The sequence below is a fragment of the Panicum hallii genome, chromosome 2, assembly GCF_002211085.1.
Source record: "Panicum hallii strain FIL2 chromosome 2, PHallii_v3.1, whole genome shotgun sequence".
Taxonomy (NCBI): Eukaryota; Viridiplantae; Streptophyta; class Magnoliopsida; order Poales; family Poaceae; genus Panicum; species Panicum hallii.
The window spans coordinates 56500763-56517340 of NC_038043.1; the positions used below are offsets into that span (position 1 = coordinate 56500763).

General features: G+C 47.5%; 1 protein-coding gene and 1 long non-coding RNA gene across 2 annotated transcripts; one reads left to right on the forward strand and one right to left on the reverse strand.

Annotated features, from left to right (window-relative positions):
- The first annotated feature begins 7917 nt into the window (after window positions 1-7917).
- Window positions 7918-10190, forward strand: LOC112883184. The gene is made up of 3 exons (XR_003226766.1): window positions 7918-8130; window positions 8935-9602; window positions 9974-10190. It is a non-coding gene; the product is annotated as an uncharacterized LOC112883184 (long non-coding RNA).
- A 1313-nt stretch (window positions 10191-11503) lies between these two features.
- Window positions 11504-14239, reverse strand: LOC112879357. Its single transcript, XM_025943593.1, has 3 exons — window positions 14040-14239; window positions 13781-13871; window positions 11504-11890 (listed from the first exon to the last, which is right to left on the reverse strand). The coding sequence occupies exons 1-3, from the start codon at window positions 14107-14109 to the stop codon at window positions 11746-11748; spliced, it is 306 nt and encodes a 101-aa protein (XP_025799378.1). The 5' UTR covers window positions 14110-14239; the 3' UTR covers window positions 11504-11745.
- Window positions 14240-16578: the final 2339 nt, after the last annotated feature.

Consider the following 16578-nt stretch of genomic DNA (forward strand, 5'->3'; position numbering starts at 1 on the left):
GCTTGTGAAAAGAAAAGAATTGAGTGCTGCTGGAAGCTGCCTGCATGCCGAGATTTAGCAAAATGGACAAAACCTTTCAGCTCAATGTGCAGTCGTATGAACTCGGATGGCCTTTTGGCGATATATGCACATGCATGGTGCACATCATCATCCAGCATGAGTAGCGGTAGCATGTAATAATTATTATAGGACTAGTTTAGTATAGCAAAATCACATGTCGTTATCGCTCTCTATCTGGCTACTCTGCGCCTCGGATGAGCAACAGTAACATAAAGTTGACTTTCAGACGGTAAAAGCATGCGGTTTCTTTTTGCCTGAAACGTCAGTAAACTTTTCTTCTTTTCCCTAAAGAACGAAACGTCAGTAAAGTCGACCGGATCGGAGATCTCAAAGATACGATGGCACAGCAGCTTCACTAGATAACCACATCATCTCGGTTACTGAGTGCTACCACGCTCGTGAGCTCGGCGCGTCAATACATGTATATCTATCCCGGCTCTTTCCGGTGGATCCGCGCACCGATCCTCCCCAAAGCTCCGTCGCCCACCTGTCTGTACGTGCAGATTTCCCATTGGTTGCTTGGGCACGTGAGCTCGCCGAGGTTGGCGCGGGGACGGCCTTATAATTAAGCGTCGGCAACGTCAGTCAATGCACGAGTCCATCCATCCAGCTTTTGCAAGTCAAGTGCTTGCGAAGCTCGCAACACGTCAAAAGATGGACATTTTTTCATCAAAAACCGTTTCAAAAAAAAGAAAAAGAAAAGGAAAAGGAAAAGGAAAAGGAAAACATGGTGGGCACCTTTCAGCATATATGCAATTAAGCGTTGCTTTATTTCCAGGAGAAGAAAACTAGTGGACGGTGATCGAGAAAACCAAAGGCGACCAGCAAGAAAACGAGCCCTAATTAACTCGTCGGCCCTTTTCCAGTTCCGTCTCCCTTTTGCCACGGCGAATTAGGCACCAGAAAGAAAATGGCTTGCCACGATGGCGACCCCGTCCGCCACCACACGCCAAAGTCCAAACTTGCAGGAATGCAAGGGCAGGCAAGTCCCCCATTGAGTCGAGTCCGAGCTCGATCGCCGGAAAACTTGCCTGTCGGACGTCGAGACGAGAAGCGAGCCATCCGATCCATCGCCTGAAAACTAGGGCCGGCAGTGTCTGTCGGCGCATCAGCACCCCTGAAAAATCACACGATCGATGAGTACGTAGGACGGGATGGTTTTCCAGTAGCCTGATGAAAAAGATGTACGTCTTTGCTTCAGCGGTTAGGCCTGAGGCCTGAGCTACCTCAACATGAAAACTATGACCAAACCCCCCACATTTAAATGGCAAGTGAGATGAGGCTTTCAGAAAGACACGTACAGGTAGGTGGCACCAACAAGCACAGCTCTCGGTTCTCAGGTCACTCCAGCCAGGGTGTAAAAGGGTCGGTTGGTGCGTGCTTGTGTTCATGAACAACTACTGCAGATCTTGAGTCTGGAAAGTCCAGATACTAGTTTAGTAATTTTGTATTGCACATCCGTCGTGAGCTCATGTGTTTTGCACTTTTTGTGGATCTAAGTTTGGCGGTACAGTTAGGCAGGGACTGCCTGACCGACCTGGGAAATTCAGCAAAAGCTGCTGTGAGTTCCTTTTAAGTCTTCAGAGAAATCCTGAAATTAACAATGATAGCTTAGCACCGCAGTGTATTATTCAATCGTCCACATGGCAGGCACGAAAAAAAAACTCTCAGTTCTTCCTTTTGTTGGTGGTGAAGTATGACCAGCATCCTCCCTCTCATTGCAGCGCAAGTTGAGAAAGAGACAAGGGTGTTAGGCCGTTATGAGTTGGTGGAAGCGGTGATGGAGACTTGAACTGGGCCACGTCCCTCAATTATTTCCTTCCTCATGGTTCATCAGCATAGCTAGGGGACTGCAGACCACACTAGGTCATAACCATGTCTCACAACGACACCCCACGTCCTGAATTTCATATGTTCCCTATGGACAGATGCTGACAGTGAGCTCAATATATTAAGCTTTTATTACTATTGTTATTTTTGACCGAGATGGCCACATCATATTAAGCTGATTGTCAGAAACCTGCAATGCTTTGAGCCATGACAAATATTTCTAATAGTAGTAGTGTTTATGGAGATTCGGTTACTCCGAGATCTCAAAATTCTTCGATTTCTGTAGATAAATCTTCTTCAGGTAAATAAACAACGCGGTCTCTGCTCCTGAATTCTTTGAATGTTGAGCTAGTCAGGTCCATTCTTAAAGCGTCGAGTTGTTTGTTTTCTTTTACTTATTTCTTCAAACGAGCAATTCACTTGTTCCTGAAACTGTAGCCCATAGCTGAGCTTTTAGCCAGTTTCTCTGACATTTTCTGTCTTGCGCATCTCCACCTTGAGGTCTGAAAATTTTGATGCATATAGATGCTGCACTTATCATGTGCAGAATTGCGCATTTCCACCTTAAGGTCTGAAAATTTCTTGCAAGGCTCCTGCTTCATGCAATTCAGCAACAAACCACGGAGCTACCCAGCCGCTTCTGCTGCTATCTTCCAGCATACTGAAGATGTACATGAAGACACCGACATGCTACAAACCATGCAGCAAAGCTAGCAAGCAAGCTATCGGTTTGGTCCAATTGGAAGATTCTAAATATGACACCACAAATTGCCAATAGGAATCTTCCCTTTTTGATCCCCTTTTTCCTGCAACGATGAATGAATGGTCAGAACCAGCTGATGAAGCACCACCAAGGAGTCTAGGAGAGGAGAGTGGAGGGTAGCTCCATTCACCCGTCAGCACCTGATGTTAGAAGCAACACTGATGTGTCACCGGTCACCTCCACAGCTTATTGGCGTATTAGCATGTGCTTTAGTTGATGCCACCAACGTACTACCAGCTATCATCTCTCGCAGTTTTATATTCCGTAAAGAGAAACAAAACGAATCGGATCAAGTGGGGCGCGTTTAATTTGATACTAATTGCAAGGGGCATCGTCGGATCGAGAAGAAGCTTCCCTTTGCAGACAAGATCACGGAGGAAGGATCATGACTGACTTGCGTTTTAAAATCCTCGTTTAAGAAAGTTCAGAGTTGGTATTGGCGAGCACTAGTACTCCCGTCAGTAATAATGGCTCATTGTCATGTGGGCCAGACGGTTTTGACTTTAATTTGGGGCCTCAGGAATCTGCCGGTGATGCATGCCAACCTACCAGCCCCTCATTGCAAGGGACTGTTCACCTTCTATCATTTTTGCCTGAAACTGCACTTCAACAGGGCGAGCAGCCATCGACTCGAGACATGAGCTCTCAAGCCAACAGCGCTATTTGGGACAGCGTCAGTGTCTGACAGCGATGCAGTCTAGTAAGTACAAGGTGAGGTGTCCTACATCTCACCGAACCTATTCTCCTCTTGTTTCGCCAGGCGTACATCGGTTGCGCTGTGTAAGCGCATAGAAAGACGGAAGAAGAGATGCGCCGTGCAACGTCGATTCATGCGGTTCAGACTTGAGAGACACGATGCGTGCTGCCATTTTTAATCTCTGAGCTCCGATGGATCTTCGGCTTCTCTGCTTGACCCGGCCTCGCGGGCGACTCGGTGTGCTTGACATGGCTTATGGCTCTCGATCATCTTCTCCGCATGCATGGTACAGGATCTGTTCTGCGATCCGATCCTATTGTTACTCGCGAACGCTCTTCCCTCTGCTCTCCGTCTGGAGCTGCAAGGGTCTATTTAAAGCATCGCTCATCAGCCATCTCTGGACACCAAACCACTGCTGCGCCTCTTCTTCTTCGGGCAACCCATGGCGTGTGCTTGGATTTCCTCGACGACGCATGCCACGCGCGTTGTGAGAATCAGGCCCGCATCGCTTAATTACGCCCTTGATGTTCAAGGCAGCCGGCTACAATAGGTGGCGTGCGTAGAGGCAGCAGCTAGCGCTGCAGGGGGAGGAGGCCGGGGGGTCCTCCAGCCATCTATTGTATACAGTTGCCTTTAACGTCGAGCGTGTAAGGGATGTGGGCCTTGATGTTCACGGCGTGCATGGCTTGCGCGGTAGAGGAAATCTGATCCACCTCAGGATTAGGGTTCTGTTTGTCCTCTCCTCGTCGCGGTAAGCGATACGAACGGACGCGTTGGAGCAGCTTCGATCCACTGAATGTTTTTTTTTTGGTTTCCAGCATGCTGCAGCATCAATCTAAGGAACCAAATTAAGCAGCAAACGGTGATCGACCGTGCCTCGTCGGGGAGTGAGTCACATCACAGCACTGGTACGGTGATATATTTCTTCTGCCACGATAACACGTGTAGTCACACCACACACCACATGTACACGTGATCACAAGATCTATCTCAGCCGTTGATTTCTCTCCATCCAACTGCTGATTCATCTCACCTACCCTATGTACTCGCACCATCCATGATCAATCTCACCATTGGTTCAAAAATAAAAGATCACGATAACACATGTGGTCATACGTACATGTGAAAAATCCATGTTAGATCAGGAGCACAGTGCCACAATCTTCACCAAACATGGAGCTTTATTATTATTATTTTTAATTTCTCAGTGTACAGTGCATGCTGCCATCTAGCTAGCTCCAATTCAGTTTTGCGTTGGGTTCGTATGCCCATATGAGAATTGTTCAACGATGAAGATGATTACAAATTTACAATCGGCTGCGATCAGATGCATGCAGTACTCTAAAAAATGAATGGCCCGATCAGCAAGCCCAGGGACAAAACGTAAGGAGACCAAGACCAATCATGAACATTTATTTAGCAAGCCATTTTGTCAGCATTATATTTCTCAGTCCAACTAATTAAGTGGAAACATTGCATCAATGTTGATGATCACGCCAATCTAAGTCATTTTACATCGACATGAACTGCTTGCTACTGATGCAGGCCTGACAGTGTTAATCACGACAATTAATTTCAGAAATAGAGTAAATTGCACATCTGAGTTCACATCTATCACACAAGTTACACGGAACAGGGAAAATCCAACATTCCGGTCATTGGCTTGTGAGGGAGAAGATGAGCAGATGAGAGAAGAGGAACGAGTGGAGGCGGCGGCGATGATGAGCCCGCGACGCGGAAGGCTGTACCGTACCAGGATGAGGGCCATGGACGGGGTGTGCGTGGGGCCAGTCCGCGGCGAAGATTCGGCTATCTCCACCGAAGCCGCCGGCAATGGAGCTGGAAGGGGCAGCCATGGCGACCGCAGCGGAACGGGGTCGGGACGGGCGGACGGCGAAGTCGGGGATAATGAATATTTTACATATGCACCCCTGGATATTTGTATAAAAACCCCTAAATCGGGGGTGTACATGTAAACTATCGGAGCAGATTTTTTGAAAAGACCCCCTAATGTCGAACGGCGGAGAAAAGCTCGACGCTGGCGGAGTGGGGCGTCGCTCCGAGCATGCCCATTTCAGCCTCCTACGGTGCCCGGACGACGCTGATGTGGCCAGATACCTCCGCGAACTCGAGGAAGAGGACGACGAGGAGGAGGAGGAAGAAAGGGAGCCGGCTGCGCTGCGGTGGATGGGAGAGGGCCGCGAGAAGCGCTCCATGTCGACGAGCACGTCGGCGTGCGGTTCGCTGCTAAAATCGGGTCGGAGTACAGCAGCAGGTCGGCCGGACCCGGACGGGACGGCGGCTGCCGAGATGAGATGTGGATGGTGGGCCGCCACTGCACCCTCTCGCTGGAGATCGTGGGCCCGTGAGGAGACTGAAACATCAGCTACATTGTGAAAACTGAAGCATCAACCTTTCAGCTCAACAGGATGCAACTGACGACGCAGGCCATACTGTCCTCTTGTTTCTTCAGGCTTGCATCGGTTGTGTAAGATCCAATTCGATTTTCCAACCAGGAGACACAACTGCAATCCGCCACCGCACAGGCGCACGTAAGACGAGCTAAAGCAACATACTAACCGATGCTCCATGATCATCGACGCAGATCAGACAGATACGAACTGGCCGGTTCATCACAGCAGAGCGGAGCAGGTGCATGACAATCTGGGGAACCTGAGAGGAGCGAGGAATTTTTTGATTCGTCACAGGAGCGAGAGCCCTCCACGCTAAACTACTTCCAGTCTTCCACAAAATGGGGTGTCAGGGGAAAAAGGAAATCAGATTTTCATGGGTGAAAAGTGAAATTGGATATTAAATAGATCACAGTAACTGTCAGCAGTGCACACAGTAACATGCCTATTACAAAATAACACACACTCTTTCAGTGCTTAAGACGGTTCAACAGAGCAACAGTTGTGTGTGAGGTGAGCTGGGAAAGCAACAAAAAAGGAACAAGTCATCAGATGATGGCAGATGAAGGCCATTCCATTCAATACATTCAGGCAACATCTGATATCGGCTATTGCAGGCACAGTTTTCTGAAGTTCCCACAGCGTGCCGCGATCCATTCCATGTCTCACTGCAGCTAGTTCGTCACCCACGCCTAACCACCCACATTGCCATCTCTTTCTGTCAGTGCAAACCCAGCCAAGGCAGACAGTCTCAGAGAAGGGGAACGGAACAGAGGTGAAGAAAGCCCGGGTAAGCAGCAGGGGGAAAGGATTTATCAGCGTACTGATGTCCTGGAACTTGTGGTCGGTGGCCCACTCCCTCGCCGACTGCAACGAGCTCTTCTCTTCCGCCATCTCGGCGGAAATTTTCCTCCCGAACCGAGCCGAGCTCCGCGGCTGCAGTGCCTGAGGGCATGGAGAGTGTGGCATTCAGATACCAGGATCTTGTCCGCGTAAAAGATTGGGGTGTCGAAGCCGCCGGAGCTGGAGGCTGGAAGGGGCAGCCATGGCAATCGCGGCGGACGGCGAAGTCAGGGATAAACATTATATATATGCACCCCTGGATATTTGTATTGACTCCCCTTAAATGGATCACAAATATTAATCTAGATCCAGAAGTTTTTAAATACCTTCTAAATCGGATCGCGATTATTAACCGTAATCCGATTTAGGGGGGTATTTGTCAAATACGGGATCGTGATCTGCTTTTTTTCCCCCGAAAGACCCCTAATTTCTAATTAGACCGTCTGCATCCGGTGGCCGGTAATATCGACGGCGGAGAACAGCTCGACGTCGGCGGGAGGTGACGGAGCTCCGAGCAGGCACATCGCATCTCTCTTCGGTGTTCAGAAGACGCTGAGTTAGCCAACCACCTCCGCGAACTTGAGGAGGAGGAGAGGGAGCGGTGGGTGCGGTTTATAGACGGCAATCCTTAAATCCATGCGGATACTAACTTTGTAAATCCGTACCCGCGTATTAAAATCCGTGCCGCACCCGCGCTCGCAACCCGCTACGGGCACGAAACGACGCCCGTAACCGCTATCTGCAGATACCCGCATACCCACGGGCACACCCGTGTACCCGCAAACTTTAGAAAATTAAGCACACATTACATTTCAACAGCAAATAAATAATATTTATTTAAGAAAATAAATAAATATGAGCATATAAATGAACTATTCTTATACATGAATACATGATATATCACGCATTAACATAAACCATTAACATAAACCCTAAATGAAGTTAGTTTTGGACCCACATGTCAGCCGCTAAATCGGGTTTGGGGGTTTGCGGATATTATATTTTCAAGCCCGTTAGCGGATATCCATCGGATTTAAGGTTGTATCCGCGCCCGCGCCTATGGGCATAAATGCAAATCCATATTCACGCCCGTCGGATTTGCTATCCGCGGATACGCGGATATTTTATACCCGTTGCCATCTTTAGTGGTTGCCTATTGCTTGAGGTGATAGTTGCCTAACCAGCATCGGAATAATGCTCCGCAGGAGCATATGCGGATAGCGTTTTGGGCTGTAATTAGGCCCGTTTATGGTGACGATTTGTGCGCAATGCTTCCATCTAATTGGACTTCCATCTAAACAAAGATGCTGTGCTGGCGGGCGGCGGCGGCGCGGATACCGTGCGATGGTGTCGCTCAAGGCCTCGAGGTCGAGGCCGTGCCGGCGGCCGAGGCAGCGTGGGAGCAGTGGGACGCTGCTGCCTCGATGGCTGGATCCCTCGACATGGTCCTGGACTCGCCACAGCTTCTCTCGGAGCAAGGAGCCGATAGGTCGACCTCCACTCCTGATTCGTCCGCACTGAACAAGGTTGCCTTCTATCCCTTCTTTTGTCGTTTGTTTCCCATTCGTCTGCTCCTTTAGTTTTGTGAATTGTTGCAGCTTTAAACCCTAGCTTAGATCGATATGAATATTTCGTTCTTGTGGATTAGGATTAGATTGCTAAGAAGGGGATGTTTCCAGTGTACATGTGGATTGGGATTAGAAACGGCAGTGCTTCCTAATCCACTGTGGAAGAGTACAGACACTAGTACAACTAATTTTCAGTCTCGTTTCTTGGAGGGTAAGAAGAGGCACTAAAACTATAGGCACTGCCGTTTCCGAGCAGATTAGGACGATGTACTAGTACCTTCATTAGAAGGATTAGTAGAGAGCACTGTCAGATACATGCAATATGGGTATGTTAGGGATGTAGATGTTGCTCCTTTTCCTATAATTATACAGTTCTGTTGCTTCAACACTGGAATATACATTGCCATTGCTTGGGAAAAAAATTGAATTGCTCATCTTGATCGTTTACTACCTAGTCAAATTGGTGAAGTGTGCTCTCTCCCTGTAGCACATGCTAAAAGGCTCAGAAGCATCATTACTTCTGCTGAAATTGAAATAGTTGAAAGTTGACGTTCTGTCCTGGTTGTCCTAGTTTTCTCATTTTTCAATACTTCTAGCAACAGTTTATTTCCTTTACATCACTGTTCTATCTGGAGTTGCAGCATCTGATTTAATTTAGCAGTTGCCTATTGTGTTGGTTAAACCTTTTGCTTGTCGTAATTGCATACCAAGCAGTTATCATTGTTTAACATTTGCAAATGATGGCGGCATTCTCTATTTTAGGATACCCTAGATGGTCGAGAACAATCTTTACAAGTACCTGCTGCCTCTTTATAAGATAGCAATGATAGAATCAACAGGTTAATTGCCATGCAAAAAAGGTGATCAGAAGCACATAAGGCATCACTGCCATCTCAAGTCCAGAAGCGAAAGAGGTCAACTTCAGCAGTTAATGCTTCAAATACTGTACATATAAGTGAAACAGATCAACTTCAGCAGTTCACTAGCTCTCCCACTCCGACCTCTCCAGTTCATAAGAGAAGCAAAAGAATTGGGGCAAAGAAATCACTTGTTTGGAAGCATTTTGATACAGGATTGAGGGGGGCAAGATCCTATTTCAACATGCAAATATTGCAGGCAAGTATATGCTTGCGATAGATCAACTCATGGAACCAGTGCCATCAGCATCCTATGGCACCATCTAAGGTTCTTGTGCCCGCAAGAGCCACTCAAGGGTCAGGACTTGCAAAGGAAGAACCAAGGAACAACAAAACATTCTTTCAGCATCGAAGATTGTCGCAAAGCACTTGCAGAGATGGTAATAATTGATGAGATGCCTTTCAGATCTGTTGTGGGTGAAGGATTCAAAAGATATTCCAAAGTACTGCAACCAAGATTTGAAATCCCTTCTAGAATCACAGTAGAAAGAGATTGTATGCAGCACCACATTGGTATCTCTCTTTCTCAGTAAATTCAGTGGCATAATTTAGCGAAAGATAAACTATGTTATCTGAAATTAAAAAAATGGACCAGTGAGTTGAATTAACTTATCACTCATTACAAGCTCAATCATATATCACAGGATATCGTGATGAAATATCTACATGGCCATGTTAGTTGTTGCTACTCCTCACAACTCGCTACAGGGCTAGATAGTAGTAATTATTCAGTGAGCAATAACACAGCTTGCATATCCATTACCATTATGTAACGGCTGTTGCATTAGAGATTATTTATTTGTTATAATGTAGATTTCATTGAGCTGCAGAATTCTTTGTTATGTTGATCACTGACAAAACTTCTTTTCTTTGTGATGATGCAGATTTCGTTGAGCTGGACACAAAGCCTTTTGATGCAAGTGTGAGAGTAGTACTAGTTATGCTAGTCCAAAGGCAACAACAATTTTGTTTATGTTTTGGTCAAGTTAAATCTTTGTTGGGCCCTTGCTACCAGAAATCATGTATTCAAGGGCAGACATCTGATGTAGCAACATGAACCGTTCCCTAGCCATGAAGTTCTCTTTCCACACAAGGACAAAATCTGTTAAGTTAAACTATTGGTATCTCTGACTAAATCAGTGTGTTTTGCCTAGTACTCGCTAATGTTTTAAATCCGGTTTTGACCAGGTTTGTTACTATGCGCAGAGATGTTCATGCATATGATGGAATTTCTTTAATTTGGCTAAACTTGCATATGACGGAATGCAGAGATATTTTGTCCTGATCAATTTTTTACCAGGTAATAAGTTTATTTATTTAATTTGGTGCATCTGGTGGTGGATGATTATAGCATAGCAGCCAAACATGTATTTATTCATAGCTTTTCTTATTGCCAAATCAAGTTCTGAAGCAACGAATATTGAACCAGCATATTGAACCGTCAGCCCATAAAACCGGTTAAACCAGCCCAACCCAACATAATATTCAACCCGCCAACAGGCCGTGTGGAGCCAACACATTTCCATTTGGTTGGTGGCCCATGAACAGGGCGACCATCTCCAGCATTCCCCTTCGTTCCAGGTTCATCCGCAGAGCCAACATAATCTCCAAAAGAAATGCTCAACTCATTTTCCAGCAATGGAGACGACTGGCACCCCTTCCCACTCCTCCTCTGGATATGATCGTTGCGCAGCTTGTATGCCAGCCGGGACGGACGGAATTGTCTCCCATCCTGCGTAGAGGTGATAATCCTGGTACGCCGCTGACCCCAGCATCTAGAGAGCTCCTACAGCTGATCGATACTGATTTGCCGTCACAAGACACATTACCTTAGCGGCAAACTTTACTAGAAAATGAGCTAAAACGTGCGCCTATTCGAACGCTTCTTGTTTCAGCGGAACATTCTTACCGCTGAGAGCGAGCCGATTGACCTCTCCGAATACCTTGTCGAATCGACACAAGAATTTTGTTGCCGCAAGCAAATATTGCCTCGAAAGGCTAGATTCCCCCTTCCAAATACCTAACCGTAGCTCGCTAAGCAGATCCGGACTCGAAAACAGAAAAAAAAAACTATACGAATTAGCTTAGCTTCAGGTTAAGGTTTTCAAGTTTGCCTAATTCATCCTCTTCCACTTTTAGGCTTTAGGCTACAAGTACCGACGATTCACCTCCTCCCCCTCTTAGGCTACGAGCACTGATTTCTTTCCAACTTGCTCTACTTACAACTTAAAAAAAATGCTTCTTACACCTTCAGTTGACCAAAGACCAAATCTTTCGATCGAAATAATAAACCTGAGGCGTCCTCGCGTCAGGGCTCGGGAAACTGTCGATTAGGGTCATTAAAAAACAGAGAACACGAGTTTGAAGCAAATTAGTCTGACGGCTGATGACTTGTATGCATACCAAGCGGCAGATGAAATGAAGGGCATTCCATTCAAGACATTCAGGGGAACATCTGCTATCAGCATATTGCAACATCCGAAATGCTGGTTCAGTAGCTTACACATAAAAGTGGGCAGCCATCAGCAGGCAAAGCTTTCAGAAGTTCCCACAGAATTTCACAGACAAATTATTTGATCGGAAAATAACATCCGATCCATTTCATGTCTCGCTGCTGCTGCTAATTTGTCACCAACGCCTAACTCACCCACACTGCCTACTCTTTTTGTGAGCTGCCGTCAGATGATAGGTACTGCTTTGCATATTGGTGAACCTTTGATCCCGATCCTTGCTGATGATCATAGTACTCCACCAGTGCAGACCCAGCCAAGGCAGCCAGTGTCAGAGCCTGAGCATGCAACCTGCCAAAGTTAAAACATTAAGAGAATTAAGATCCAGCTTGGCTTGACTACTAATATATTACACATAAATGCACAAAAAGGATGTGTTATTAGCGCACTAAAGACTTAAAGAGTGAAGACATGTAAGGTAAATGTCATCAGCGCACATAACGAGTGGAGATGTCATCGTTATTTAGATGATATGATACAGGCAGTAAACCAAATTACTGATGCACAGGACATTAGTTGATGACACTAAAATGCCAAGATGGTATAGATATAATATATCCAAAAGAATCTAAATTAGCATCCACTGCAGTTAATTTAAGTGCAGTTTATTTAAATGGAACTGAACCTGCATATACATCATAAGAGAATTAAAATAATAACCACCAGGCAATTGGATGACAGAACACCTTGACGCACAGGAGGACATGGTTGATGCTGCTAAGATGAGAAGTTGGTATATTAATTCAGAAAATGCAATCACAAATCCATAGGCAAGAGGTAGTGAATGAAAAAATTATCCAAAAAGGATCATAATCAAGATTCACTATCGCAGAATCTCTTAAATCGTAAAGCAATTTGTCGTGTTGTGAATTTGTAATGTACATATCCATGGCATTATGCATAGAACTAACTAATCTTTACAACCAGCCTTCTTGTGTATTCTACATCGGTGTCCAATATGCATTAAGTAAAAAAAAAAAAACAATACAAACCATGATGAAGAGACCAGTTAATCCTCTGTGATGGAAAAGAGTAAGCTTTCTGTGCAACAGAATTTGCTATCCCTCGGAAGTTATGAATTTGCGTATGCACAGGTTGACTTGACTAAATTCATTTTAACACGTGTTCTACCAATCTACTTAAGATGTAGAAAGACTATTTGTTTTAAAAGATTCCATTGGCTTTATATTCTGAATTATAATGGATAACTTGTACATTGGCAGCAACATAACCAGTAAGGTCATTTTGACACCCTTTTGGCCTTCTGAACTAGCTCCTTTGCATTATGCCCTCAAAAACATACCAGATAAGCAGAAGTGTGTTTCTCTCTCCCTTTAACTGAAGCCCAACCCCACACCATTATTTTTGCAAGTAGAATTTAATAAAATGCGGCACTATCAACTTAATGGATCTGCAGTTTCCTGAAAGAAAAACTTAATGGGTATGCAATATGCTTGGTATGGAGGTTGCATCCGAAGCAACTTAACTGAGGCAAGATGTTCGGCCTAATTTTCTTTAAACACCCTACTCACTTCATGGGATACTTGGTGTGAGTATCGAGTAGAAATTTGAAGTGGTTAAAATATACAAAATCTGTAAAGTAAGTAGTAGTATCTGCTGTTGTACTTGCATTCAACCTAAAGAATAGTCGGTTTTCTCAGATCCAAATAAGTTAATGTATCCAGTGATTAAGTTGAACAAATAAGAGATACTAGGGTGAGGCAAATTGCATATCCAGTGATTTTCTCATTTTGGATTTAGAAGATATGCCTTTTTTTTTTCTTGAACACTTTGGAGATATGCTGTTCAACTAGCAATTTGAAACCAATCGATATTTTTGCAGCTATATTTTAGCTGGACAGAACCTAAACAATAAAGGGAATATCCAATATTCTTTTAATTAAGAAATCGGCTATCCATTAACACTTGAAAATGGTGAACCAATCAATGTTTTCCCCCCAGAAGCTATCTCCATCTAGCTAGCACCTAAACAACCACCAGCCTTGTGACCCAGAAAGGCTCGAGCATATTCTACGCTTCATGTAAAAAAAAACTGCAGCACGATACAGCTACCTCGACAAGCATTGCTCATACAACCTTTGCCAATTTGTTGATTTTTTACTCCGTAGCAGACAAAATGAAGGCAGCAAGCAGTGTATGTAGGTCGAGAAAGCAAGGGACCTGGCATGGATGATCTTGACGCTGGTCTTCATGCCCGGCCTGGACCAGTTGTAGGCGATGGAACCCACGATGCCGCTCAGCCACAGCGTCCCTTGAAGCACAGACAAGCCAAGCAATTAACGAAGCGATTCCACGCCCAGAGCGGCGCAGCGCAGAAGAAAGAGAGAGAAGGGGAACGAAACAGAGGTGAGCAAAATCCTGGTTTCAGACGAAGCGAGGAAGACGAAGGCAGCGCGGGGGAGGGGACTTTGGAGCTTACCGACGGCCCGGAGCTTGTGGTCGACGACCCACTCCCTCGCCGACTGCAGCGCGTTCTTCTCCTCCGCCATCTCGCCGGAAAGCTTCCTCACGGACCGAGCCGAGGTCCCGAATCCAACTGCTTGCGCTTGCGTGGGCGATCTCTGCTAGACTGCGACGGTGGAAGAGGAGGGGAATGGGGGGGGGGGTGGGGTGGTGGGGTTGGGATCTTAGTAAGCGCGGTGGCGCGGAGGGGAATGGAATCGGAAGACGGGAAGAGCCGTACGGAGCTGGCTCACGCTAGCCAATGGCCACGGCTCGCCACGCGCGCGCCCGCCCACCCAACGGAGGCTGCCCGGGTGGCCGGTGGGGCCAGCCAGGGAGCCAGCCAGCCACGAGCCGTCGTCGAGCTCGAGCCCGCGGGCCACCACAGGTGCGGCAGAAAACAGGGGGAGTGCGATCTGTGGGTCGGAACGGTGGTTGCCGGCTGGGAGTAAACAATCGGAAAGGGTAGTAGGTACGTTGCACGTGCGAAACTGTGGTCAAAAATAAAAAACTGCGGCGGCTAAGGCTGTCTCCAACGGGAGACTCTAAACCGTTCTCTACCCCATATATAGAGAAGATTCCGTTCTCTATGTGCTCCAGCAGCGTTCTCTAAATGGTCCTCTAAAATAGGGAATGCTACAAGTTTCCTCTATATATAGAGATTCTCTCTCATCTTCTCTATTTTTTCTTTACATTTTAAACACTGGATATACTCTAAACCGGTATGTTCTCTATTATGGAGGATACTACCGGTATGTTCTCTATTATGGAGGATACTGTAGCTCCTGTAACACTCCAGCGGTGATCTCTGTAGCGTGCGGTAAAATGGGGGAGGAGCTCTGCGTCCCGCACAAAGGCGGGCACGACCGGTGTCCTCCATCCGAGCAGCGCACGACGAGCGAGGAGGCTCCCGCGCGCGGGGCGGCGGGGCGCGCGGGGTGGCTGTTGGAAGAAAGGATAGAAAAGTAAGATTGTGGGGTATAGAAGATGGAAATAGAGGATGTTGTTGGAGTTAAGTTTGGTATAGAGAATGAAGTTGATATGGAGGAAAAATTAAAGGGATAGGATTTGGAGAATATCGCAGGGAGTAGTCTCCGGTGTCCCCTAAATTAAATGCAACTATGCTATGCAAGAGGTGGCGTGGCGGGCGGGCCTCTTCTTGCCCAAATCTTCTGAACGGACAGGACAGCTAAACGGGCTTCCACATTCTCAAGAGGCCAGGCTCCCAACCCGTCAAAAGCAAGCCCAACCACTTCGCTGTGTGTCGGGAATAGCAAGCAGGCCGGCTATATTCTCGTCGCAACAAAACTCAAACCACGTGCGGCGGCAATGGCCTGCGCTCTACGTTTGCCCACGCCTCGCTCTGCCATTCAGCACCAGCCAGAATTAGGCCGGCCTTCGCCTGGAGCCAGCAGCAGCCTTCCATGAATAACCACCGCTCTTCCTCCCCCAATTAGGGCCCAGTCCCTTTTATAAGCCATGGATGCCCCCTCGGCGCTGCACATCTTCCGGCTTCCAAAGCTCGACGAAAGGAAATTAGAATGGCGGCGGCGAGGCGCGCGGTCCTGGAGGTGCTCCGGTCGGCCTCCCGCGACGCCTTCCAGGTGGCCTTCTCCTTCGCGGCCAGGCCGCCCGTCTCCACCATGATCAAGCCGGCCATCACCAAGCCCCTCCACGACAACAACTAGCCATCATCGTCTGGTCGATCCTCCAGGGTAATGGTACAGTATCTGTTCGTCCTAGTTTGCAACCGTGCACGCGGTTACTGCAAAACGGAGAGCATCGATCCTGCTCGCTGATGTAGGTTGTCGCCGGTAAGGTTCCACACATTTCGAGCCGTTAGTAAGCAGCAAACTGCCAAGCTCTCTGTGATGTAAGCTTGGCCATACGTCACCTAGCTATGCGGCTGTGTAAAATGTTTACTGCTGCGTACATGTAACCATATCTTAAGGGCGGCCATGCCTGCCTTGTCAGCAGAACGAAATTGTCTATGGCGACGGAGCTTTCGGCCTTGCAGGCCCCGCCCAGAAATTGACTCGCAAGTTGAAGGTTGGGTGAGAAACCTAGTCCCAGTGGTGTCGAATGATTTGACACTCCAGCGAACTTGTACACCGGCCCAAGGGAAACTTGTGTGCCAATCCGCCACTCGAGGCGGTTCGACGATCACATCGCGCGGCGTGCTCACGAGACTCGCAACGCAACCACCAAGCGCGTACGCTCCCCGCCGAACCCGGCAACGGGCAGATCCAGGCGGGGGCCTCGCGCGCGTGCCACTGCCACCCGTAGGGGTCGGGTCGCTCAGTGCCGGGAACAGCCACGCCGCGCGCGGTGACGGCGGCGAGCACGAGACATCTGGTAAACAAGCAGGGAGGTGATGCACGCACAGCTCGTGGCGTGCGTCCCCACCACGCGCCCGGCGCAGTCATTGCCTCGCCGTGCGATGCCGACAAAGTCCAAGGTCTCGCCCGGGCGCCAGCCCGCGCAGCCCTCCCCTCATGTGACCGCGCCCCGCCACC